Source organism: Talaromyces rugulosus, chromosome VI (assembly GCF_013368755.1).
Source record: "Talaromyces rugulosus chromosome VI, complete sequence".
Classification (NCBI taxonomy): domain Eukaryota; kingdom Fungi; phylum Ascomycota; class Eurotiomycetes; order Eurotiales; family Trichocomaceae; genus Talaromyces; species Talaromyces rugulosus.
Genome location: NC_049566.1, coordinates 3409767 through 3436074, shown reverse-complemented (window position 1 = coordinate 3436074; position 26308 = coordinate 3409767). Strand labels below are relative to the sequence as shown.

General features: G+C 32.1%; 3 protein-coding genes across 3 annotated transcripts; 2 read left to right on the top strand and 1 right to left on the bottom strand.

Moving 5' to 3' along the window:
* Positions 1-909: 909 nt before the first annotated feature.
* On the top strand, positions 910-2517 carry TRUGW13939_11534 (uncharacterized protein; the record flags this gene model as incomplete). The annotated part of the gene is made up of 1 exon (XM_035494641.1): positions 910-2517. The coding sequence occupies one exon, from the start codon at positions 910-912 to the stop codon at positions 2515-2517; it is 1608 nt and encodes a 535-aa protein (XP_035350534.1).
* Positions 2518-3670: 1153 nt separating this feature from the next.
* Positions 3671-6284, bottom strand: TRUGW13939_11533 (uncharacterized protein; the record flags this gene model as incomplete). The annotated part of the gene is made up of 3 exons (XM_035494640.1): positions 3671-4203; positions 4256-5699; positions 5757-6284. The coding sequence occupies 3 exons, from the start codon at positions 6282-6284 to the stop codon at positions 3671-3673; spliced, it is 2505 nt and encodes an 834-aa protein (XP_035350533.1).
* Positions 6285-7180: 896 nt separating this feature from the next.
* TRUGW13939_11532 (uncharacterized protein) lies at positions 7181-11037 on the top strand (the record flags this gene model as incomplete). Its single annotated transcript, XM_035494639.1, has 2 exons — positions 7181-7195; positions 7249-11037. 2 exons carry the CDS (start codon positions 7181-7183, stop codon positions 11035-11037), a joined length of 3804 nt encoding a protein of 1267 aa, XP_035350532.1.
* Between the last annotated feature and the right edge of the window lie 15271 nt (positions 11038-26308).

Below are 26308 nucleotides of genomic sequence, written 5' to 3'. Positions count from 1 at the left end.
ATATTAAGAGCTTTTAGGTCTTACTATTCTTCTATAATAAGTATTTCTTATTAAAAATTTATATAGACTATGCTATAAGCTCTTAAAAGTTTCATATAGTTTAATTACTCTAATCTATAATATAAAAGTATAGGTAAGTTTTGATTAAGCTATTAGATTATACTTTTATAAATTACCAATATTCTTAGTATTTAATATAAAATTTTCTAAAAAAAGCTTAGATTACAGATTAAAATTAGGTTAAAATACTATATCTATATACCAGATAGGGTTCTATACTTTAAATATTAAATTAAAAATTTAGATTATACTTCTATTAATTCAACAGACTAAAAACTATTTTATTATATAAAATTAGTATAATTATTGTTCTATATTTTTAAAATCTTTTTTAGTCTAAAGTCTAGTATTAGAACTATATAGATCTATAGTTCTTTAATTACTGATTCATCAATCTATATACCTATAATCAAGTGATCTTAGAGTTTATAGCATAATTTTGTAGCTATTAGTCAAGTGAAGTAAAGAATAAACTATATAATAAATTACCTAAAATTATTTAAAAAGAATAAAGATTAGAAAAGAAAATACTCAGACTAAGCTATAAAACTTAATAATTATCTGTTTTTATGTATAGATACTAGTATTAGATACAGTAATAATAATTACTTTAATTAATAGATTGATACATTTTTATACGTATATAACAGTATTTTATTTCTATCCAAGTCTAAGTATCCTTAGATTAATATAAAGTTAACCAATTAAATATTTTTATACACTAATAACTATAAATAAATAATTTCTTATTTAAATCTTATATCTCTGAAAACAGACAACAAAATACCTCAGATTTATATTAGAAGCTGGACCCGCCGGGAAAATCAAAAATCAACCTTTTGAAATTCAATGCTACTGGAAGGCATCCAGGGCTTCGCTATGGCCCCTGGACTCCCCAATATCGACAACCACCCCCTAGACCCAGGGGGGCAGGCGCTAGGTCTGGTGAACCCCGTAGGGGCCTATATAGGCACCCCAGCGGGGACAGCACCACCAGCGCCCCCCGAGGCAAGTGCAACAGTCCCTCAGAGCGAGGGCTTCTTGCCTAGCCTGGAAATCAACCCTAGGGAGTTGTTTCCCCCCCTAAGCAGCGTGCCAGGCTCCCAGGAAGCACCTAAAACTCTAGGGAAGAGACTACAGGAACACAGCCCTGACGGGGCAGAAAGAGCCCCCATGAAGGCCCTAATCGGCCCAGCCTACAAGGACATGGAACAGGCCTTATTAGGCCACTTTGCAAGCAGCAATAGCGCGCTGCACGCGGAGATGGCCGCTATGAAGGCCTATATGACCTCTCTGGTAGAGGCTATGGAGCAGCGCCTCACAGGCCAATTGGGCGCTCTGGAGCGCCGTTTCTCAACCCTAGAAGCTCAACAGGCCTCCCCGAACGCCCCAAACCACCCCCTAAAGCCCCTATCGTCAGGGGGCGACCGCCAGGGCCCACGACAGCCTCTGCCATCCCAGGGGACGACGTTTGCAGAGGTCGCCCATGGCCCCCAAGCTAACCCGAATAGGGCCGCTAAGCCCATAGAGCCACGCAGAGCCTCACCCCCGATATCAAAACCACCCCCTGGGGTGAAGCCCGCAGCAGGCCCCCAGTGGGCCGATATAGCGGCCAGCAATGCCCAGGAGTGGCAAATCGTTACAAAAAAACGGGCTTACTCCCCGAACCAGCCCCCAAAAGTCCAAATGGACCCAGGGAGCCTGAAGCCTATTCGCGGAAGCAACAAGGGAGACCGCAGGCTTATATTTAGGCGTGAAAATGGCCGCACCGCCTCTAGAAAGTCTAAAGCTGATGTCATCTTGCAGCTTAACCGCTGCCTAGCCCAGGCAGGCTTCCCGAACTTCGCCAGGGTAATAGACGCCAATTACACCGAATCAGGGGCTATCTCAGCCCTATTGGACCAAGGAAGCACCGTAGGCTCGCTATTACCAGCCTATAAGGACCTATTAGTGGCTGCCTGCCACCGGGTCGACCCCGCAGTCATCTCAGTGGAAGCAGACCAACAGTGGCACAAGATTAAGGTGCATGCGGTGCCGGTAGCCCGCTATAGCGCCTCAGGGCTAGGCCTAGCCAGGGAAGAAATTGAATTAGGGGGCACATGCACCCTAATGAGAAACCCTACCTGGATCAAGCCGATAGCGGCTATCCAGACTAATAAGCAGCGTTTCTCTACTATCGTTATAACAGTAGGAGGCCTAGATGACGCCCGCAGGCTACTCGCCCGGGGCGTACGCTTCGGGGGCAACAGGCACCCTACCAGCCCCTATCACGAAGTGGGTAAAGACACCGTTTGCACCCGATGCTGCGGCATTGGCCACCGAACTTATAGAGGCTGCGGCACCCGACCACCACTCTGCACCGTGTGTGCTGGCGCCCATGAAGCCCAAGAGCACACCTGCAACGTGCTAGACTGCAGGGCCCAAAACAGGCCACCCATGCCTGCATGCACCCACTAAATGCGGCAACTGTGGGGGAAGCACCAGGCTGATTCCCCGGGGTGCCCCAAGCTTCGGGAGGCCCGCCGGCGACTCCATAAGCGCTTCCCTGGCGTAGAGGTCGTTATGCCCCCTGATAGTCGTATATGATCTGAATGGATGGACTGAATGGGAAGGCGTTGCTGAGGAGGCTTCTCTCCCCCAACCACTACCCAGGACGCCCCCCAAGCCCCCAAAGCTTAGGGAGGTCGATGACGCTATGGAAGATGCCCCAGGGACATCACCCCCCCTACCGTACTCATCATCCCCGTGTCCAACACCAACGCCTGGAGCTGCAGCCCCTATTAATGTTGATTATTCAACATAATTGTTACTAGACCTTAGGTTAGCTTATTCAAATAAGGGCTTATCTTGCTTTATTCCTATACCACCGCTAAAACCTACCCCCGCAAAGCTGTAGGGGCTTAAAGAGCATAATAAAATAGGGTTATATCCGCAATAGAAAAAAAAACCCAGACTTAAATTGCGTTTTGGGTCAAACTGGGTTTCTGGGTTAGTCGACCCAGTATGGCCGACCCCTACTCCGCCCCCACAGCATCAGTCCTGTAGACTTATGTTTGCTTATGTATTTTTTTTACTTTACGATTTTTATAAACAATATTTTATTTATATACTATAATTCGTATAACATCTTATGTTTGCCCTCCGTGTCTGATAGTTGGATGCAGCTATAAGTAGTCGTATCTAGTCCTATATCCTCTTTCATTTTCTGGTCCTTTTTTTTCTTATGCTCCTCTGTATCACTAATTGGATTGATCTCATCCTTGTTAGCTTCTCTTTTTCTTTTTCGCGCTCAAGCTCAGCTCATAGTAAAAGCTGGCCCTGTGCCATATCGAATTTGGATGTACAAAGAAACATCATCAACTCCCAATCGTCTCGTCTTTCTCCCACGACGATAGTGACAACATCTCCGAGTACGTTTCCACTCCTGCACCAGTACTGCTGGAGAGCGCGCGCAAGGGGGCAATAATGGGTAAAAACATAAACAAAATATACCAAGAATTCTAATTGCATAACTTATGCATTTTGTAGTTGTATTTTTGAGTATTTACTTTACAGATTTATTAGGAAAAAAGGTAAAAGAAAAGCCTTTATTTAGAATTTACATATTTAACTAATGATATTCAAATATATCATCTTCCCGGCTCTTACGTTTCCGCCCTGATACCCGTGTCTGTGTACAGGTTGGTGGTAATGACGGTGAGCCTGGACTATCTGGTTCAGCAGCAGATAAGAAAGTCGTATCTAGTCCTATATCCTCCATTTCATTCTCTGGTCCATTTTCTAGCTCATCCTCTTGCTCCTCTGTATCACTAATTGGATTGATCTCATCCTTGTTAAGCTTCTCTTCCCTTTCTTCTTTCGCCGCCTCAAGCTCATCCTGTGAGAAGAATTTTTCAAGAAGCTTTGCTTCCTGTGCCTCTATATCGAATTTGGATGTACAAAGAAACATCATCAACTCCTCAATCGTCTCGGTCTTCATTCTCCCACGACGATAGTGACAAACATCTCGAGCAGTATTAAAGAGGCGTTCCACTCCTGCACCAGTGGCTGGGAAGGAGAGCGCATCTCGCGCAAGGGCGGCAATAGCTGGAAAGCGATATTGATGCTCTTTCCAAAAGATAAGTGGCCCAACAGAAACAGTATCTAGTTTAAGATTAGTGAACTAGCAATACATAGGTAGTGGATAATCACTGACCACTATCAAGATATTGACTAATTTCATCAGTCATCGCTCGTGGCTGTATATCCTTTCCATCAAGCATCTCCTCCAGCCTTGAGCTTGGTTGAGCTGCAGTGTGAGAGCTGTATGCATCCTGGCTTTGACTTTTTACTTGCGCTTGGTATGGGATGAGGGCTTGCTGAAAGGCGTTGCGATAGATATCTCGCCACTTCTGATCCCAATCGCTAGAGAGAAAGAATCTAAATTTATTCACTGGTGCAAGCATCGTACTGACGGCATAGATATGCCCTCGAATAGTATCGGTTTGAGCGTAGTACTCATCAAGCTTGGTCCGTCCAGCGTCCAGTGCGTCCAGCATTTGTTTCTTCCATGGGACACGCTTCCGTTGTAGCTGTGTCTGTGATCGCTCAAGATGATCAAAAAGTCGGTTGTAAATCTTGAACACATAGTGGGCAGTGACGTCTCGAGTCTTTGATAACTGGGTTGTATAATCGAAGAACGGCTCAGTGATACAGAGAAGATAGTCAATTTGGCGCCACTCGTGCTCGCTAAGTAGCATCTCCTCACAGTCATACTCTGCACAAAATAAAGAGAAGATAGCACGTAGCCGTTTGGCCCGGCGAAGCATAAGAAATGTAGAATTCCATCGTGTTTTCACATCTTGGATGGGAACAATCTTGACGTTTGTTGTCTGAAGATTGTAGAATGTCTCTCGGCGCTGGGGGCTTGCATTTATATAAATTGCAAGATAACGTACTTTGTTCAATGTAGAAGAGATCTGACATTGCTTCGCATTCTCTTGAACCAGCCTGGACTGACTCTCTGTCCACTTTGTCTCCGCGGATTCATTGGATGGAACTGCCTTAATCCGAACAAGAAGCTGATTAAGACTGAGCTGGATAACATGGGCAAGGCATGGTATTCGTGTAATAATGACACCATCTGATAAAGCTTGTTGGAGAGACGCAGCTAATGCCTTATTGTTTGATGCATTATCTGTGGTCAGCCCAAACACTCTATCTTCAATGTTGTTCTCTACCAGGGTTTCCATCAGAACACCACTTAAGTAAGACCCCGTATGTGTACCGTGAAGTGGCTTAAAACCAAGAAGCACCTCACGATAAACCCAATCACTGTCGATAAAATAACCAGTGATCGCCATAAATGCCTGCGAGAATGGAGATGTCCAACAGTCAAGCGCAATAGATATCTTTGAACCAGCAGGTAGCGTACGAAGAACCCGCTGCTGCCGGTCTTTGACCAAGCTCCCTAATCGGCGACGGATTGTATCGGCAGACGGGATCACTGGAGCGACAAGAGCAGAACGCGCTTTGTAGATAATCCGCTTAAATGATGGATGCTCGATGAGGTGGAATGGTAGCCGATTGAGAGTCAGGAATTGCAAGATATCGTCTTCCCAGTCCTCTTGTAAAAAGGGTATATCTGCTGAGATTTCGCCCTAGGAAGACATACCATAGATTAGTATCTAAGTATCGTTTCACAGTCTAAAACATACCTCTTTTTGGAGAAACTTTGTAATCTCTGCCTTCTTTCCCTTCTCCGACCGTAGGCACCCAGCTGTCTTCAGATGTTTCTGGATTGTTGATGTGCCGTGATACTGCGCTTTGCCGGAACTGTTCAGACTCAGGGAATAAGGATGCTCAAGAATCTTTCCACAGCGTTTGCACATGACCTTTGGTGTGCCATCTACACCCTCAGCAACCTGGTTGTAGCTATTCCAGATCACCGTGTGGCGATGTGAATCCCAGTTGATCTTTCTTTTCCGCCCATAGTCCGTCTGTAACCACCAGTCGATAAACTCGTTGTGTGACATCTTGTCGTAGAGAACAAACCTATTCCGGCGATCAGGTCCAACACGTATCAAAGAAGGAGGAACGAGGAGGTCATCTGGCCGGTGGAAGCCAGAATCAATTGTATGATGACTTGCGGATGGAGTGATTTGTTGCGTTGAGAGAGATGGAAGATCATCAATATCTCCACTATAAAGTGACGATGTGAAGTCGGAAAGCTGGCTTTGAGACATGACAAAAGATATGTAAGCATCACGAAGGGGAGAGGTAAAGGGAAAATATGAATAACATACTGAGATGGAAAAGCACTACAATTAGAAAAATGAGAAAAATGAGAAAGTCAAGTTAATTGATATGTCAGATGGAATGAATCCTTGTCCTCTCATTCATTGGTTTGGTATACTGATATTATGTGGACCTAATGCATTATCCCTGTAATAACCCAGTAATAGCCCAGAGACAACCCAGAGAACCCAGTCAAGGCCCAGTCAAACCCCAGTCAAACCCCAATTCCCACCCCAGTTTCCCCAAGCCTAGCCAAAAAAATTCATCCCGTCCTACTTTCAAAGTTGAAGCCTTCGACTTAAATGTAGATATCTAGGTATTCTGACAAGCGTCGGAATTATCAATAGAACGGTTTGATATTCTGACAACAGTAGAACATTTAAACAGTTCAATACATTCTAATATTCCCCGAAATATTTATTTGATTCATGTAGAAATGTATAATGTGTGAATATATGTTTAACATATATAACTACATCGGTACGACGATAGATGTGCATTTTCCCACCACACCGTAGATACGGCCTTTCCATGTAGAACGAGGCATTGTAAAAGATAAGCAACAGTGAATTCGATATGCCCTTTTCATATTTAAGAAATTCCTTAAAGATTTCATTGATTTCCTGGTAGAAAGTGTTCTATTTCAGTGTAAACATCAAAACGGGAAAAATGACGGCGTGTAATTTAAATAATTATACCATAATTTATGCCGGAACTGGGTCGAAATGGGTTATTTCTGGGTTTTCTGGGGCCCCAGTGACTGGGCCTGGGTTGGGCCTGGGTTATGAAGCTTCGACCCAGACCCAGACCGGGTTGGGTTTTGGGTCGTGACCTTCGACCCAAAATGGGTTATGCGGAAGTCTAGTTAGGGTCGAGAACCGCACTGATTTAGTAGACCACCCCTATTTACAGGCCCTGGACATATGGGAAGCACCAATAATTAGCGGGCATGCCCCCCGACGCACTAGAATAGTCAACTGCTATGATGTGTGGATTGGGGCCAGTTACCGGTGGCAAGGGGCCTTCCCTAGACGACGCCGGGCCATCGAGGACGCAGACTGGGACCTGCTTATAGTGGGTAGGTGCCTATTAGTGGGTGATTTCAACGCCCATAGCCCTTCGTGGAACCCACTGGCCAAGGGCCGGGTTAACGCTGAGCCCTTGGAACAGCTTATAGAGCGGCACTCACTATATGTTAATAACCCACTGGGGGAGGCCACACGCTATAAGAAGACCGAGGGGGTGTCAATTATTGATTTAGCGTTATCCTCGCCAACCCTAGGGCCTCTGCAAGCCTGGGAGGTGGATAAGGATAAGCCTACAACATCTGACCATGAGCTTATCGTCCTAGCCTGGGAAGCCCTAGAACCCCCCCCAGGAGGAATCTCCGGGGAGATTACTGGGTGGCAGATAGAAGCTCTGCAGGTAAACGAGGAAGCCCTAAAGCTGGCCACAGCAGCTTGGGCCTCAGAGGCTGTAGGCCACCCCCCTCTTAGTGATCAATGCACCGAGGAAGACCTTGCTAGAGAGGCCAATTGGGTGCAGGACACCCTAACCAGCGTACTCGATAGGCATGCCAAAGCAGTACGGCTTTGTGCACGCTCTAAGCGGTGGTGGAAGCCAGAGCTGCGGCAAGCCCGGAGCTTATGGGCTGCAGCCCGCAAGCGGTGGCAGGCCCATGCCTGTACCGACACCGAATTCAAGGCTGCAAGAACCGCTTATTACCATGAAATAAAGGCGGCTAAAAGGACCTGCTGGGAGGTCTTCCTTGCTGAGGGAGGCCCTGGGGGGAAGGAAGAGTGGAAAAAAGATTCGAACCCCACTGGGAACCCTTTTCCCAAAGGCCCTAGGGATGGCCTGGAAAAGCCTTCTCCAGGAGATCCTAATAGGTGTTGGATAGCCCTACAGTACACTAAGCCACGGACTAATCCCACCACCCCAGCACTCCAAGGCCCGGATCTAGGGGCTCCCCCTGCCACTACCATGGCCGATAAAGAAGCCCTAATCAGGGAAATGGCATTTCCTAACGCCCCCCGTAGCTCCCCTCCTGGGGAGCTGCCAGGTGGACAGGCCCACATGCTTATAACGCCAGAGCGGGTGCATCAGGCCCTATTCAGCCAGAGCATTAAGAAAGCTCCGGGGGCCGACAGGCTCAATTTTAAAGCATGCCGGCTACTCTGGGCACTAGACTCACCCCGAATCATAGGGATGGCTAGGCAGTGCTTTCGGCTTGGGGTGCACCCAGGGGCCTGGAAGACCGCTAAAGGCATCCTACTTCGGAAGCCAGGGAAGCCTGATTACACCCAGGTGAAGGCCTGGAGGGTGATAAGCTTGCTTAGCTGCCTGGGCAAGGTTGTTGAGAAGCTGGCTGCAGGCCTTATAGCGGACTGGTGTGAGGCCCAGGGGGCTTTACACCCTGGACAAATGGGGTGCAGGCGGGGCCGTGGGGCTATTGACGCGGTGGCCTGCCTCGTGCAAACAGTGCACGAGGGATGGACTCAAAAGCTTCTCACAGGCACTATCTTTATTGACGTTATGGGGGCCTTCGACCATGTTGACCCCTATAAGCTTAGTGAGGCTATGGAAGCTGCAGGCCTGGATAATGACCTTATAAGGTGGACCTTATCCTTCCTTACAAATAGAAGGGTCAGCCTCGTAATTGACGGTTATAAAGCCCCTGAACAGCCTATTGACTCAGGGCTGCCCCAGGGCTCACCGGTCTCCCCAATCCTCTTTCTTATCTATATCCGGGGTGTGTTTCAGGCTATGGAACAGCAGGTGCCAGGGATCAAGGCCCTGTCCTATGCCGATGACATAGGCCTGGTAGCCCAGGGAAGCTCGGTCTCTGAGATCTGCAGGCAGCTAGAAGCAGCGGCAAAAGCTGCTATTGAGTGGGGACTGGCAAATAGCGTCAAATTCGACCCTAAAAAGACAGAGGCCATCCTATTCTCTAGGGCCACCAGCAGGGAACATAAAAATCAGGTCCAGGAAGCTAGGGTGCAGGTAGGAGACGCTTTAGTGGCATTCTCCCCAACAGCCATCCGGTGGTTAGGGGTCTTACTAGATCCAAAGCTTACCCTCAAAGCCCACTATAAGTACCGCCTGCAAAAAGGTCAAAATACTGAAAGACGAGTGCGGGCACTGTGCAAGGCCCAGGGGCTCCCCCCAGGCCTGGCATGGCGAATCCAAAAGGCCACCGCGCAGTCAGTGGCGCTTTATGGGGCCGAGCTTTGGTGGCATGGGCAAAAGAACTGCCTAGAAGGACTGCAGGGCCTAATTAATAACCAGGCCCGGGCAGTCACAGGCATGCTGAAGTCCACCCCATTAGGACCGCTTATAAGGGAGGCAGCTTTGGAACCAGCAGAGGCCCTATTAGATAGTAAACAGCGGCGGTATGCCCTGAGACTCCTAGGACTTCCCCAGGGGCATCCAGCAGCAGAAATACTCCCCATAACGCTTAGGGAGGGAGACGCCCATGCACAGCCTGGAGAGCAGCCGCTAGAAGACCGAGCTTGGGCAACACCAACCCGCCGAGGCCCCTGGAAGCTGGGCATGGGCCTGGCCCGCAGGCTACGAGAGGCCTTGACCGCCGACCCCTCCCAGGGCTTTGAGCGTACAATAGAGCCTGGTAATAGGTCTATACCACTAGATTTCAGGATAGACTCCCCTGAAACCGCTATGCAATTAGCCTCAGACCCCCTAAGTGGGATAGGGAACACTGACCTTTACTCAGACGGTTCCAGGTTAGACGATCAGCGCGTAGGCGCTGCGGTAGCTTATAAGCCACTTATTGGCCCCTGGAGGTCGCGCCTAGCTCCCCTGGGCGCAGGCTTCGAAGTCTTTGATGCAGAACTAATAGGAGTAGTCGAAGCCCTAGAGTGGGCGCTGGCAGAGAATCTTAGAGGGCCAATTAGGGTGTTTCTCGATGCTCAAGCCGCTATAGGCAGGCTTCAGCATACCCAGCCAGGCCCTGGCCAAGCCCTGGCGCTGCGGGCACATGATCTAGCCAAGGAACTGCAGGCCACCGGCCGCAGGGTTACTATATGCTGGGTGCCAGGCCATAAGGGGGTCCCAGGCAACGAAGAGGCCGATAAAGCCGCCAAGAAAGCTGCGGGGAAGCCCCGAACAGGCAAATACTCGGGCATCTCACTGGCACATGCTCAACGGGCCTGTACCGAAGCTTATAGAGCTGCCAGGGCCAACTGGCTTGCTGCAAAGCTTGCAAAGCGTGCCCAGCGGGCAAGCCAGGCCTACTATCCCCCCCGGGGATGGAAGCTTGACCCAATGTTGGCGAACACCCCCAAGCACCTAGCGCGGCGATATTACCAGTTCAAGACTGGCCACGCACCAATTGGGGCCTATTTGCACCGAATTAAGGCCCGAGACTTCCCTAATTGCTTGGGGTGCTCTAGGGGGACTGAGACGGTAAGACACCTTCTTACAAACTGTCGACAGTGGTGCCACCAGCGGGAAAAACTATATGCCGGCTTGGCCGAAGCGGGGGTAAAGGCCCTGCAGGATAGCGAGCAGTGCCCCGAAGCACGCCTATTCCAGGACCCAAAGGCCACTACAGCGCTGCTGGCGTTTATAGGGGCCATTAGGGAGCGAGAGGATAACCAACAGGCCTGGGAGCAGGCCTATAAGACTGATAATTGGGGCATTGAGGCCCTGGATGAGGGAGAGCGAGAGGGGGAAGGATAGCGGGCAGGGGCGGCCCGCTATTGTAGGCAACGCCCAAACGTTAGTGGCCATAAGGAGGGGGTAGTGGTTGCCACCCACTATAAGCCCCCGAATCGTCCTGCGCATATAAGTGGCTTGGGGCGAGGAAAGTGCAAGATACCTTGAAAGCATGGATCCAATGGGGGTAGAGGCACCGGTTTATAGGGGGCAACCCCTATAAGCAGGCCTAATCCACACGAATCGCTGTCTGTCATAGCCTAGGGCTCGGTATAGACGTTAAATTTGATTAAATAAATAAATAAATATCTATATAACGTGATTAAAGATATTGATATTAAATAAATTATTTATAATTAAAGAACAACAAAAAGAGATAATTATTAGAATTCAATTATTTAGTATTGTAATTAATAGTTTTCTAGATTTAGGTAGAGCTTATATAAATTAAATAGTAAAGCTGGTTGAATATTTATAATTATAAATAATTAAAATATTTTCTATCAGCAATACTCTTTTATTAAATAATGAACAATATATGTATTATATTTATATTCTAAGTCTTATATTTAATATAATATTCTAAAGCTCTTAACTATCTAATCCTTCTATAATAATGAATACTAGTCTATAGCATACTAAGACTAAAATATACTATACCAGGATATAAACAACAGATCTATAGTAATATAATAAGACTGTTATCTATAGCTTCTCTTATCTAATTTAGAAGACTGTAAAGACTGGCTATTCAAATTTTTATTTCTAATTAAATCTAATAACTTTAGATCTCAACCCTTGAGCTTTATACTGTATTAAACTTAGAGAATATTCTCTATTTAGTTAGGGAAGTATTTTTTAATCTATTTTTAGAGTAGTTAGTTTTCTTTTTTTAGTTATTTTAAGAGATCTAACTTTTTTTAGAAGAATAGTGTATATATTTTAGTAGCTTTACTGGCAATTTTAGGTGCTATTAATAACTATGTATTATTTTTTTTATATCTAGTATATCTTTAGTTAATAGGAATGATTAGCTTCTTTTTATATTTAAGATGATCTAGTATATCTCTATTTTCTTTTTATGAAAACAAGTACATGATTTTCTGATGGAAAGAACTCTACAGTAAGAATTACTTAGAAGACTGCGTATAGATTAGAAAGCAAGAAGCTGTCTAGTGGTGATCTAATCATGGTTTAGATTATTAATAAGTCGCTTTTTATAATTATTAGTTGTTTTATTCTCTTTATAAAATAGTGTATATAGTCTTAGACTGTCTTTATATCAATATAATCATTATTATTGGTATTGTTAGAATCTTAGGATAAGGTTGATTGATTCTTTTATTTACTATACTATATATAGTAAGAGTATCTAGTAATTATAGATCCTTATGACTTAGTAGATTATGGTATAGGAATTATTACTTTAATAGAACTATTAGACTATAGATCTATTTTTTTATCTTATACTGATATCAACTATTTTTATATATAGTAAATATTCACTATAATAGCTGTTTGACTGTCTTGATAAAATATCTAATTTTTATTATAATTATTATCCTTAAATTATATTATAAGAACTATATTTATATCTAAATCTAAAATCTTAGAAATTGTTTTACTAACAGCTTAATCTACTAATAGTTCTCTAATTATCTCTAAGACTGACTATATAGTCTAGATATATTCAGTTAAGCTATATCTATGATCTATAGGATTCATAGTATTAATAAGATTGTTTATTACTACACAAACTTACCTAGTATTATAGACTACTATAGATTTAGATTAATATTCTTTATTCTTTATTACTGAAATATCTATATTAATCTATTAATAAAGAACCAGGCATACTAACTTAGTTAATAAAAATATACTCTTATTCTGACTAAAACTACTAGAGGTATTTAAGCTATTATCAAAATAATATATAGCTCTAGCTAATCTATATAACTTGAATTCTATAGATTCTAATAATATATCTTGCTACCCTTTATCACTCAGACTTCTTAGGTAAATATACTGTATCTAATAATAATTCTTTATATTATATAAAATATCTAAATAAAGATTAATAGTCAGCAATTTATTAGTGATTATAAAATTAATATTATTATTTAGGATAATCTAGCTAGTAGAGGATCTTGTCATTATACAGTAGTATAGATTCCTATTTAGACAAACTACTTGTTATTATTTTTGCTTATCTATTACAAGTATCCTAATCTATATTGATAAGTATGGAATCACTAAGATCTACTATACCAAGAGTTGTGAGTTTATGATCAAAGGTATTTATTTATAGGGAATTATAACCTTCTCTAATAATTAGAAAACTCCAGCTGTGATATACTAAATATAAATTCCTAGTCTGTTTAGATATAGTTATATTTAAGATTAACTGTTAAGAGAATAGGTGAATTAATAGAAAAGATAATAATATTCAAGTAGAATTACAGGATTAAGATAGTAAAGAAAAAGATTAAACTAGGGGCTAATATTTATAGATTTTATCCAGAATGATTATAGCTACAGAATATTAATAGGGTAAAGAAAAGATAGAGAAGAAAAATCTCTTAGAAATATAGTCTAGAGGATATAGAGCATAGTCTAATTAATATTCCTAAGTATGCTTAGAATGTTTTATTATATATAGTAGTTATCATAGTTTTTAAGAATTATCTAAATTACTAGACTACTGAGCAATACCATAGTAAGATCTAAGAATCCTAAAAATATGATACTATATTTTCTAATAACACAGTATCACACCTTTTTTTCAACTAATCTTGTCATTCTAAGATAGTTATTAATAACTATCTTTATCTTATTAATACACGCTCTAATATATAATATTTTTTTTATTAACTATATTCTTACTTTGCTGTATTTAGTTATATTATAATTAGCTATTTTAAGACTCCTAGATAATGCTATCTATTAACTAAAAATATAACCTAATTTCTATAGTGTATATTAATCTAGCTGAATCTATATTACTTAATAATTACAGCTATACTCTAAACAGCTTCTATAAGATAATCCTTAGCTAATTCTATATCTATATCACTACTCTATAAGTCGTAATAGGTTCTTTAAACATTATTATCTCTATTCTCATAAGAATTTAGAGATTACTATCTAAAATAATATAATATCAGAAAAATATCTTTCCTAACTCTAGCACATCTTTTATACATTAAAGATCTGCCAGCTCCTCTAAATATATCTATAGATTAGTAGACTTGCATGATTAGGAAATATCTAAATACACTATATAATCCTGTATATAGAGCAACAACAATACTATTTTTAGCTCCAATAGAATAAGGTACAGCTGAAATACAGTAGTAAAGAATAAAAGTACCTAAGTAAAAGTAATAACTATAAAAAAAAGCAAATACAGATAAAGGATAGTTGTCGAATAATATATTCATAGTTTATATACTTCACACTAGCCCTAACACAGCATAATTCCTAATCAGGACAGGCCTTAACAGCACTATACTAGATCAGGCTGCATTACACCCAATACAGGCCACACATGATGGTCTCTTGGCGCGCAAAGCGGAGACGCCGGTTCGGGCATCACCGGCACAAATCGAAAAACTCCTTAACTTATTTAATTTAAATCTTAGACTTTAGCTTAATTATTATTTTATATTTTAATAGATGTATTAGAATTTAGTATTTCTTTTTTATAGATAATTTAATATAGTTATAGTATTTTCTTAGTAACTTTTTTATAATTTTTATAAGTTTTTTTTTATATAACTTCTTTGGCTTCAGTTTTATTCTATAATCTATTTTTTTATTGATTTAGATAATTATTTTAAATAATTTATATATCTAGAGTTCTTCTCCTTTAATAGTAATTTTTCTCTATTTTTAGTTAATAATTAAATTAAACTATTTTAACTAATTTATTCTTATAATCACATTATAGTATTTTAAGTTAAGAGATATAATATTAAAAGTAATCTCTATATAGTAGTTATTTAATCTAACTATTATATTATTAATCTTCTATTTATATTCTTTAATAATAGTTTCTTTATTAGCTTTAATAATCTTTATTTACTTATTAATCTATTTAAATAACAGATTATTGTCATAAGAATCGATAACGCTCAACCAATAGATGTGACAGCGGACGCTAGTTACATAAGCAAAGGTTATTAGATATTCTTATAGGATAGAATCTCTGATTATACCTATGAAAAAGGAAATATCTATACTTATACTCCATATAGAATGACTTATCAGATAGAAGTCTATATTGTATAGAAAAGCTTTCTATATAAAAAAAGATTCCATACAAAAAAAGATCCTATATAGAAAGGATCTCCATATAAAAAGAGTCTCTATATAAAAAGGCCTATCTTATAAAAAGCAAGATATATAACTGCATAGTTAATATAGTAAAACTATACTAGAATAGCTATAACTATAATATAGTTAAGTAAAGCTTGACTATACTTATTATATTCAAGATTAACTATATAAAGATACTTATTTACTATTATATATCTAGTTTATTATATTTTATTCTTTTAAGTAAATAGTATACTATTATTACTCTTTAATATACTTTATAGTCTATTATTGCGATAGTACTCTATTTATCTTAAGATTATTTTATATAATATCCTTATCTTATCTTTTGTTAGCAGAATACCTATCTTAATTCATATCTTAGTAATGAGTTGTTAAACTATTTAATAATAAAACATCCTTATAACATAAAGTTTTAAGAACTAGATAAATAATTAAATCTTATTAATAAACTAATCATAATAAGAAATAGTAATATATTAATAGTAAGATTAATAACTCTATATCTATCTACAAGACAAGCAAGATCAGTCAATCAAGACAGTAATAATAAACCCAACGAGTAAACCTAGCAAAGATTCACTATATTAGAAAAAGTCATTAATTAAATAAATAAATATATTCAAAGACTATAAGCTATAATCACTAAAAAAGACAATTATATTAACCAACTTAAAGCTTAAGTTATAGCTATATTATCTAATAAAACTAGAATAGCTAACAACAAGGTTAAACTACTAAAACCTATAATCTTTAATAAAACTAAATCTAAATTAAAGATATTCTTAGTCAATATAGAAATATATATTAAAGCTAACTAGATTATCTATAATAAAAAGAAAATAATCTTTATAGTATTATGCTTTATTAATATAGCAGTAGAATAGATACAATCTATACTAAGTGAATTATATACTACTAATAGAAGTAGTTAAGAAACTATTATTAGAGAACTATTTTCGAACTATAGTATATTTAAATAGAAATTTAAAGAAATATTTAAAAATATTAATAAGCTATAGACTGTAGAAAGATAATTAAGATATCTATAATAGACTAGATCTACTTAGCAGTTAGTAACTAAATTCTAATAAATAGTAATATTATTATATTATAATAATATTATTTAAATTATAACCTTTAAGAATATATTTAAAAAAGAAGTCTAGATAGAACTTATTAAACTTAATTAATCTGATAATATTAATAGATTTATTAAGATGATAGTTAAGATTAATAATAAACTATTTAAGATTAAACAGAAATAATAAAAGTTTTAGAAATAGAAAAAAATTAAAAGATTTTCTTAGTATACTAATATATTAGTAAAGTAAGGAACTTAATATAATAAAGATAATAATATCAAGATACAGCTTAACAATATAATCAATAAAAAAGAAATAACTAAATATAAAGAAAATAAGGTTTATTATAAATATAGATAAAAAAGATATTTTATATAATAATATTAATTAGAATAAAACAAACAAAATGGTAATATCAGTTCTTAGAAAATAATAATAGTCTATTAATAAGTTACAGCTATATATTAGACAATTATGACTTCCTCAGACAGTAAAAAAAAGAAGTCAGAAAATAAATAGATTAATAAAGTCAAGGACTTCTAAAGACTAATACTAGAAAAGGAAATATATAAATTATTTAAGAATTTTAAGTAAGAAGATAGCCTTAAGCAATCTAAAGAATACCTTAGATAGAGTTTAGAAAAGGAACTACCCTAAGAAGAAGACACTAACCTAAAAGAAATATAATCTCATCTATAATAAAGTCAAAAGAAAAGACTAATTAGAGAATCTTATAAAAAAGATTAATATAGCAAAACTATTAGATAGCATATTAATAACCTTTTATTAAAAAGTGAAAACCAATATTCTTTAATATTTTAAAATAGTAAAAAAAATAAAAAAGTTGACTATAAAAACTTAGATCAAGAATTAAATACCCTGCAACAATCATAGTTAGTAAAAATAACCAATCTTAAAAAAGATGTTATAAGAGTAATTAATTAAATAAATAAAATAATCAGATTATTCTAGAAATGACTACTAATTATAAAAAAAAAATAGAATTCAGTCCTAAGAACTAGCATAATAGTTCTAGGAATAAGAATTAAAATTCTAGAAACAAACAAAGAAGAACTAGAAATAGATAATAAAGACTCTAAAATAATAAAGAAATTCTCTAAAATTAATTATAAAGAATCAGAACAAGAATATAGTTATAAACTACTTAAATCAATATATTAGAAAGACTTTATTCAGATATACTAATAACACATCTTTAAATATAAAAAATATTATAAGTGGATATTTTATAAATATAATATATACAGGAAAAAGAATATCATATTTATAAATAAATTTGAATATATCTTACTCACCAAAGGAATATAGTTATATTACCTAATATTTAAGTATATTAAAAAATATTTATATATATATTACCTATAATATAAAAAATATTATCATAAGAAAATATACTAGATATAATATTATAAGTCAAAATGTCTAACTTATCTTAAAGAAAAGAAAAAAAATAAATAGAAGTTAATAATATTAATAATCATCTATTAACCTATTCTAGACTATCTAAAGAGCTAGAATAAATGTTAGTACTATATAGAAGAAATTTAATATTCTTTCTATAATAGTATTAAAACTGATTAATATTATATGAAAAAATATCTATATTATAAAGAATAAGTTATTTATATTAATAAAGATTAGACTAAAATTGTTTTATTATAAAAATAATACTTTGAGAGATATAAAAAAAGATACTACTTTATTACTATAATTATCAAGATAGAAGAAACTGTAATTATTATTAAAAAAATAATTAATAGATATAAAGCCAAGCTATTTCTTAACTCAAGAGTATTAATAAATTATATTAACAAGGTATATATTAAGAAAATTAGGATCTAAATATACAAAACAAACCTATAGCATACTGTACAAAATTTTAAAAGATAAATTATGATTAAAAGATTTATATAATAAACTAAAAATATTATAATTAAATTAGAAGAATATAAAGAAAGTATCTAATTAGATTTAAGTCTATTTAAATAAAAAGATTTTGATATAATACTTAGAATAACCTGGCTATAGAAATATAATTCTATCATTGACTAGAAATATAAGATAATATTAATAGATCTAAAGATACTATAAATAGAGCAAATAAAGATTAAACTGAATTAGTAGTTAAAAATAAAATATATTAAAGAAATAAATAAAATAGACTGATAAATTAAAATATAAAAAAAACTAAAAGAAATCTATAAAAAAAAACTGAAAAAAATACTTAATAAGTTATTAAAAAAATATTAAGACTTTACTAAATTATTTATAAAAAAAGAATATTAATTATTATAATATGAAAAAGAATATAAAGTAGAAATACTATTTAAGAAAAAAGTATAGATACTATAAATGAAATAATAATAAATCTTATAAAATAAACTCTAAACTACTAAGGAATTTATTAAGAAATTTTTAGTAGCTAGATATATTAGAAAATTAAAAATAAAAGCTTTTATATAAGTAATATTTATATTAAAACATAATAGATTACTATAAATAGTTATTGATTACTAAAAATTAAATAATATGACTGAAGATGATATAAATAAAGTACTATATTAGGAATAAAAAAGAAATTTATTATAAGGCGTAAAGATTATAACAATATTTAATATTGAATAAAGATATTATAATCTATAAATAAAAAATAATAATATTTAGAAAATAGTATTCTTTATAGACTTAAAACTATATAAATAGCTAATAGTATCTATAAGACTTAAACAGCTACCAGTAGAATTTATAAGATTTATAATCTATATTCTATAAGAATATTTTAACCTCTTTATTATAGTATACTTTAATAATGTTATAGTCTACTCAAAAGATTCTAAAGAATATAATAACTATATACAATTAATTATAACAAAATTTATAGAAATAAGATTAACTTTTAAAATCAAGAAGTATGAATTTAATACTATATAAATCAACTATCTAGAGATAGTATATATAATAAATAAACTAGAAATACTAAAAAAAAAATTAAATACTATTCTTGAATAGCTAACTCTAATAAATGTCTATAATATATAATCTTTTCTTAGAGCTAGTAGATACATTTAATAATATCTTAAGAAATATTTAGACATTATAATACTAATGATAAAATTACTAAAAAAAGATAAACTATTTAATTAAATAGTAAAAAAACAATAATCTTTTAAAAATATTAAAAAACTTATTAAAATTATATTAATATTATAATTATTTAATCTAGAATTATAAAGTATTCTATAAATAGATATATCTAGATATATTTTTAAAATAATCTATAAACAAATTAATAAAAAGAAAGAAATATAGATTATTATATTCTATTTAAAAAAGTTTATATTAGTAAAAGTTACCTATAATATCTATAATTAAGAGTTACTTATAGTAATTTAAGTATTTTAATAATAGCAATATTATCTCTAAGAAGTAAAATATAAAGTAATTATTAAAAGTAATTATTATAATTTAAAATACTTTATAATAATAAAAGAATTATCTAGAAGATAAATATAATAGATTAAAGAACTAGCTAAATTTAATTATAGGATTGAACATATTTTAGAAAAATAAAATATAGCTATAAATATATTAAATAAATAATTAGATTATATAATTAAGATAGAATCTTTTAAAATAAATATTCTATAAAAAAAATTAGGAGTTCTATATTATAATTATAATATAATTATTGTAACTATAATAAGAGTTGTTAATAATAATTTATTTTATAAATAACTATATCAGGAAATAAATAAAGATTATAAAATTTAAAAGGAATTATAAGCTAGATAAGTTATAAAAGATATCTAGAAGAACTTAATAATATAGAATAGAATGATTAGAGTATTATAGAATATGACTATAGAAGTTATTTAGTACTACTATAATCTTCTAATAAAAGGATATTAAGGAGTTAAAAGAATAGTTAAAATAATTATCTAAATATTCTATTTTTCTTATATCTAAAAAAAAGTTAAGAATTATATTAGAAACTATAATAAATATAATAAAAATAAAACAGTATACTATAAATCTTTTAAAAAAATACAAATACTAGAAGTACCAGAAAAAGTATAGAAAAATATTATTATTAACTTTATCTAAGGACTATCACAGTCTAAGAATCTAATAATAGAAATTATCTATATTAATACTATAATAATAGTCAATTAATTTATGAAATATATTATTTTAAAACCAATATTAAAGAATATAACAGCAGAATAATATACAAAACTTATATTATAAAAAGTTTTTATATAGATTAGATTACTAAATAAACTTATTATAGATCAAGATAAGCTGTTTATATCTAAATATTAGTAGATAATTATAAAGACATATAGAATGTATTATAAGTTATTAATTATAAATTATTAACAGACTGATGGCTAGTCTGAAAGAATAATTTAAATAATTAAATAGTATTTTTAACACTATCTAGATTAAGAATAAAATAATTGGATAGAATTATTATTATTAGTATAGTTTATATTAAATAATACTGAAAATACTATAATGAAATAAGTTCTATATTTTATAAATCTTAGATAATATTTAAAAATAATATAGTCTGAAATACTATAAAAAGAATTATCTAAAGCTATAATAATATAAGCTAAAAAACTATAGATATTTTATTAAACAATCTTAAAAGATATTAAATAATTTAAAAACTAAATAAAGACTTATTATAATAAAAAATATAAAGATGTGTTAATCTTTAAAAAAGAGAAAAAAGTTTATTTATTATAATAAATAATTAAATAGAAAAAATTTAATATTTTAAATAAAAGATTAAGTAATAAACTTAATATTATTAAATATAGATCTTTTATAATTTAAAAAAAACTTATTAATAATAATTATAAACTTTAACTATCAGTAAGAATAAAAATATATCTAGTATTTCATATTTTATTATTAGAATTAACTAAAAATCTAGAAAATAATAATAATAAAGTAACTGAGGATAAATATAAAATTAAAAATATTTTAAAAAAAAAATTAATAAAAGAATCTTTTATTTAATTAACTGAAAAAGATATAGATCTGAATATAATTTATAGAAACTAGTTAGATACTTAAACTACTCTAAAAAGATTTGAGTATTTCACTAGAAAGAAACTTAGAGAGAATATAATTAAACTTGTTATTAGATAATATAAGAAATTCCTAGATAATAGCTGTAATTATTTTATTTAATTTTTATAGTTTAGCTTTTTATTTTTATTTCTTCTTTTTCTTTTTTTCTAAACACTCTAACTCCTCTACATTCTTTATATCTATTTAGATAAATTAATCAGCACATTTCTGAAGTAGTTTCTGCTATTTTTTAAAATAAAGAAATTTTATTAAAATTATTTCTTTATTCTTTTTAATCTTTTTTTGAGCAGCTAACAATTTTTTTTATATTAAATCTGAAGATACTATTTTAATATAATAACTTTAACCGCTGTGAACGCACTTGCTGTAATACTTTGAAATTTCTAATTTAATATATGACTTCTTAGATAAGGTATATTTATTATAAGGAAAAAGAAGAATAATCCTAGTTTTAATAATATAAATGAATAAATTATTTTTATCAATATTCTGTTTTAATGATATGGTTAGAATATTACTACTAAGAATATTAATAAAATCAAAACTAGTTTATCTGTGTGATGGGATATGCGACTATTTATATAACTATTGGGATATTAGTCTTCAAAGAAGGGGATTGTTATAAGAATTAATAATACTTAATTAATAGATATGACAGCGGACACTAGTTATATAAGCAAAGGTTATTGGATATTTTTATAGGATAGAATCTCTGATTGTACCTGTAAAGAAGGAAATATCTATACTTATACTCCACATAGAATGATTTATTAGATGGAAGCCTATATTATATAGAAAGGCTTTCTATATAAAAAGAGGTTCTATATGAAAAGAGATCCTATATAGAAAAGATCTCTATGTGAAAAAAGTCTCTATATAAAAAGGCCTATTTTATAGAAAGTAAGGCATATAACTATATAGTTAATATAGTAAGACTATGCTAGAATAGCTATAACTATAATATAGTTAAGCAGAGCTTGATTATACTTACTATATTTAGAATTAACTATATAAAGATATTTATTTACTATTATGTATCTAGTTTATTGTGTTTTATTCTTTTAAGTAAATAGCATATTACTATTACTCTTCAATATACTTTGTAGCTTATTATTACGATAGTATTCTACTTATCTTAGGATTACTTTACATAATGTCCTTATCTTATCTTCTGTTAGCAGAATATCCACCCCGATTCACATCTTGGTGACGAGTTGTTGAACCGTTTGACAATTATATTATTTTATAAATTTCTAGTTAATATAATTTCTAATTACTTCTAAATCTACTAGAATTCTAGCTTTATATTTATTAATTATTATTTTTAATATTATTAAGTTTCTATAATATTCTATAATAATAGAAATCTAGTACTGTTATCAATATTACTTTTTATATTATTAAATATTTCTAAAGTAGGCTTTCTATTATTCTTTTGTTTCTATATAGATTTCTTTATATTATAGATATTCTACTAATTTATATTATACACTGGTAAGGTTATAATAAAATAGATATCTAATTTTAATATTTATACAGTTATATTAATTATAGTCTAATAAATATTTAAAGTATAGTATATACAAGATATTTAGTATTATTAGAATCTATCTCTATTAATTCTTAATCTTCTAATATCTTTAACAGTTTAGATTAAAATATAATATCTAGTCTATTCTAGTATAGATATTTTTACTATAGCTTGGGTAATATTTATATATATAGTTCTAAATATATTTCTAAGCTTTATTATATAGACTTGTTTTTTTTAACTATAATAATCTTTTGTATTCTTCTACTATTTCTATATTATTTTTTCTATATATTAGATATTTATTATATATCTATTTATAATACTTTAAATAGCTCTAAATATACTATTACTATATTTATATAGATTTTTCCTAGTATACTGCTCTTGATAGCTAGTAGTTATATTTACTAATTTCTTCTTATTCTTTCTTATAGTTATATTCTAGTATTTTATAGATTTCTTTTTTTATTTTATTAAGTTTATTAACTATATTGTTTTCTTAATCCAGGTTCTTATAATTTATTTAATCTTTATTGTCCTGTACTGTTATACTTTCTAAGATACTTTAGTATAATAAAGAATTATTAATATTCTATAAATATTAATTTTCTTTATAAGATTTTTCTATTCTAGTACTAATACTTTGTCTAGAATATTTTTCCTAGGTTAGTTCTTTTTTAAAACTCTGTTATAAGTGTCCTTCTAATGATTTAGAACAAGATCCTCTTTTTTTAAAAGTTCTTATAAATCCTTTTTTAATGATTTTTTAGTATTATTTCTTATCTAATAGTTCTTCTTAACTATTATTATCCTTAACAATGCTATTCTTAGATATTTATAGATTTTCTATAATTATTATAATTTTTTTTATTAAATTCTAGTTAGCTTTTCTATTACTTAAGCCTTATCTATATTATTTTATAAAATAGTTTTTTTTTCTACATTTATAGTATACTTTTTCTTTTTTTCTTCTTTCTTTTTTTTTCTTAGTAATAATAGCGTTAAGTTACATTTTAATATCTCTATCTTTATTATACTAAGAGTATCTAGATTAGAAAATATTTAATTAATATTCTCTTTAATAGCTACTCTTTTTTTTAAATTATCTATTATATTATTATAAATTAATATAAAATACTACTTTTATTATATTATAAAATATTTCTAGTTAAAACTATATTATTATAATTATATTCTTAACACTTTCTTTAAGATTTTTATAGAACTAGTCTTAATACTTTTAATTATTATATTTTAGATTATTAAATACCTAGAGATACTTTAATATATATTCTTTAATAGATCTAATTTATTAGATATTTTATATTTTATAGATAGCGACTAGTTCTTTATTAATAGTTCTATATAGTTACTTAAGCTTATCTTTAAAATATTTAAAATTTATAAATAACTGAATTATTTCTAATAGAGCTTACTCAATATTATTATTCAGCCAGCTTTCTACATATAAAGCAAACTACTTTATAATATTTTTAGTTAGAAAATTAAAGACTATTAAGACTTTATTAAATTCTTCTTTAATATATGCGAGATTATTTATAAAATAGATTTTTATCTAAATAAAAAATCAATTAAGAATTCTAAATTCTCTTAAGAAAGATTTAACTTTTTTAATTTATAAAATTCTATTATTTATAGTGACTTATTAAACAATTAGCTATTTAAACTACTTAATTCTTTTCTATAATTACTACTAGAATATTTTAATAGAATCTGTTTTAGTACTTCTACTTAAAGTAGTGATATTTCCTATTATTATTAATATATTCTTAAAAGATAACTATACTTTCTTTAATATCTTTATTTATTAGGATATTTTATTGTCAAAATATATCAATTATTCTTTACTAGAATAGATATTTATTAGTAATATTCTATTAAATATAATAGAGATATAGATAACTAGGGTTAGAAAGAGAATATCTTTTATAAATAAAAGGATATTTTAGAGTAACTTATTAATAAGCTAGATAAAGTATAGATCTAATTTAATATAAGAATAAAACACAATTAAACTAAATATATATTAATAAATAAATGTCTTTATATAGTAAATCCTAAATATAATAAATATATTTATCTCTATAATAATTACTCTATTAGCTATATTTATTAAAATATATCTAATATATCCTTAGCCTAATAATAGCTCTATTAGCTATGTTATCTGTATAATCATATAACTTTATTATATTAATCTTTTCATAACTACCTGTATAAATACCCACGATAGCCTTGCTTAGATAAATAGCGTCCGTAGGCCTATCAATTGGCTATAGTTAATTGAATCTTCTGACATTTCTTTCTATATATATTCTATTTATTTAATAATATTAACTAGCTTAGCCTAACGGAGCTCTTTATAAATAATAATATTATAAATCTTAATTGTAATCTTACTGTTGATTCTTAATTCTATAGAACTAATCCCTAGTATTGATATTTTAATATTATAAGCCTGGAAGATAGACGCCATTTTTAGCTTGGCTTGCTATTCCTAGGCTTGGAAGCTTTTCTAGAAGGTTAAAGCCAATTAGGAAGTATTTTAAGAAATAGTTATTGCTTGCTTAGCAGTGATTTCTTTATAGATTAATATAGTATTTTATTAAATTTACTCTAAAGCTTTTCTAAAGCTTATCAGCGCGTTCAAAGTATTATTATTAGCTATTTATATAAATTCACATATCTAGTTAACAAATCTAATGATGAACTTGTCTTCAAAACGTTTTTTATTACTATTGATATAATAAAAGATCTTTTAGACTGCTTTGCCTAGTTTTTTTATGCTTATAAGGTTTTTTATTTAATATGTTTTTTTTAATATATAGCGTGATAGGAGCGATTTTTCTATTGTAGATAGAGTCAATTAATCTTTCTACACTATTTTGTTAGTCAATCCTAATAAAATTAGGATCAATTGATAGCGCGGAGAGTTAATTATAATTGATCAGATTCTGGGCTGAATCTGGCCTGATTTGGGCGAGTAATTTCAAAAATTGAAACCGCGCAGAAAAAGATGTTTTTTATAGTAGTAGTACTAAAGGAAAAAACATCTTTTTCTGCGCGGTTTCAATTTTTGAAATTACTCGCCCAAATCAGGCTGGATTCGGCCCAGAATCTGATTAATTATAATTAACTCTCTGTGCTATCAATTGGTCTCAATGTTGTCGAGATTAACTGGTAATATAGC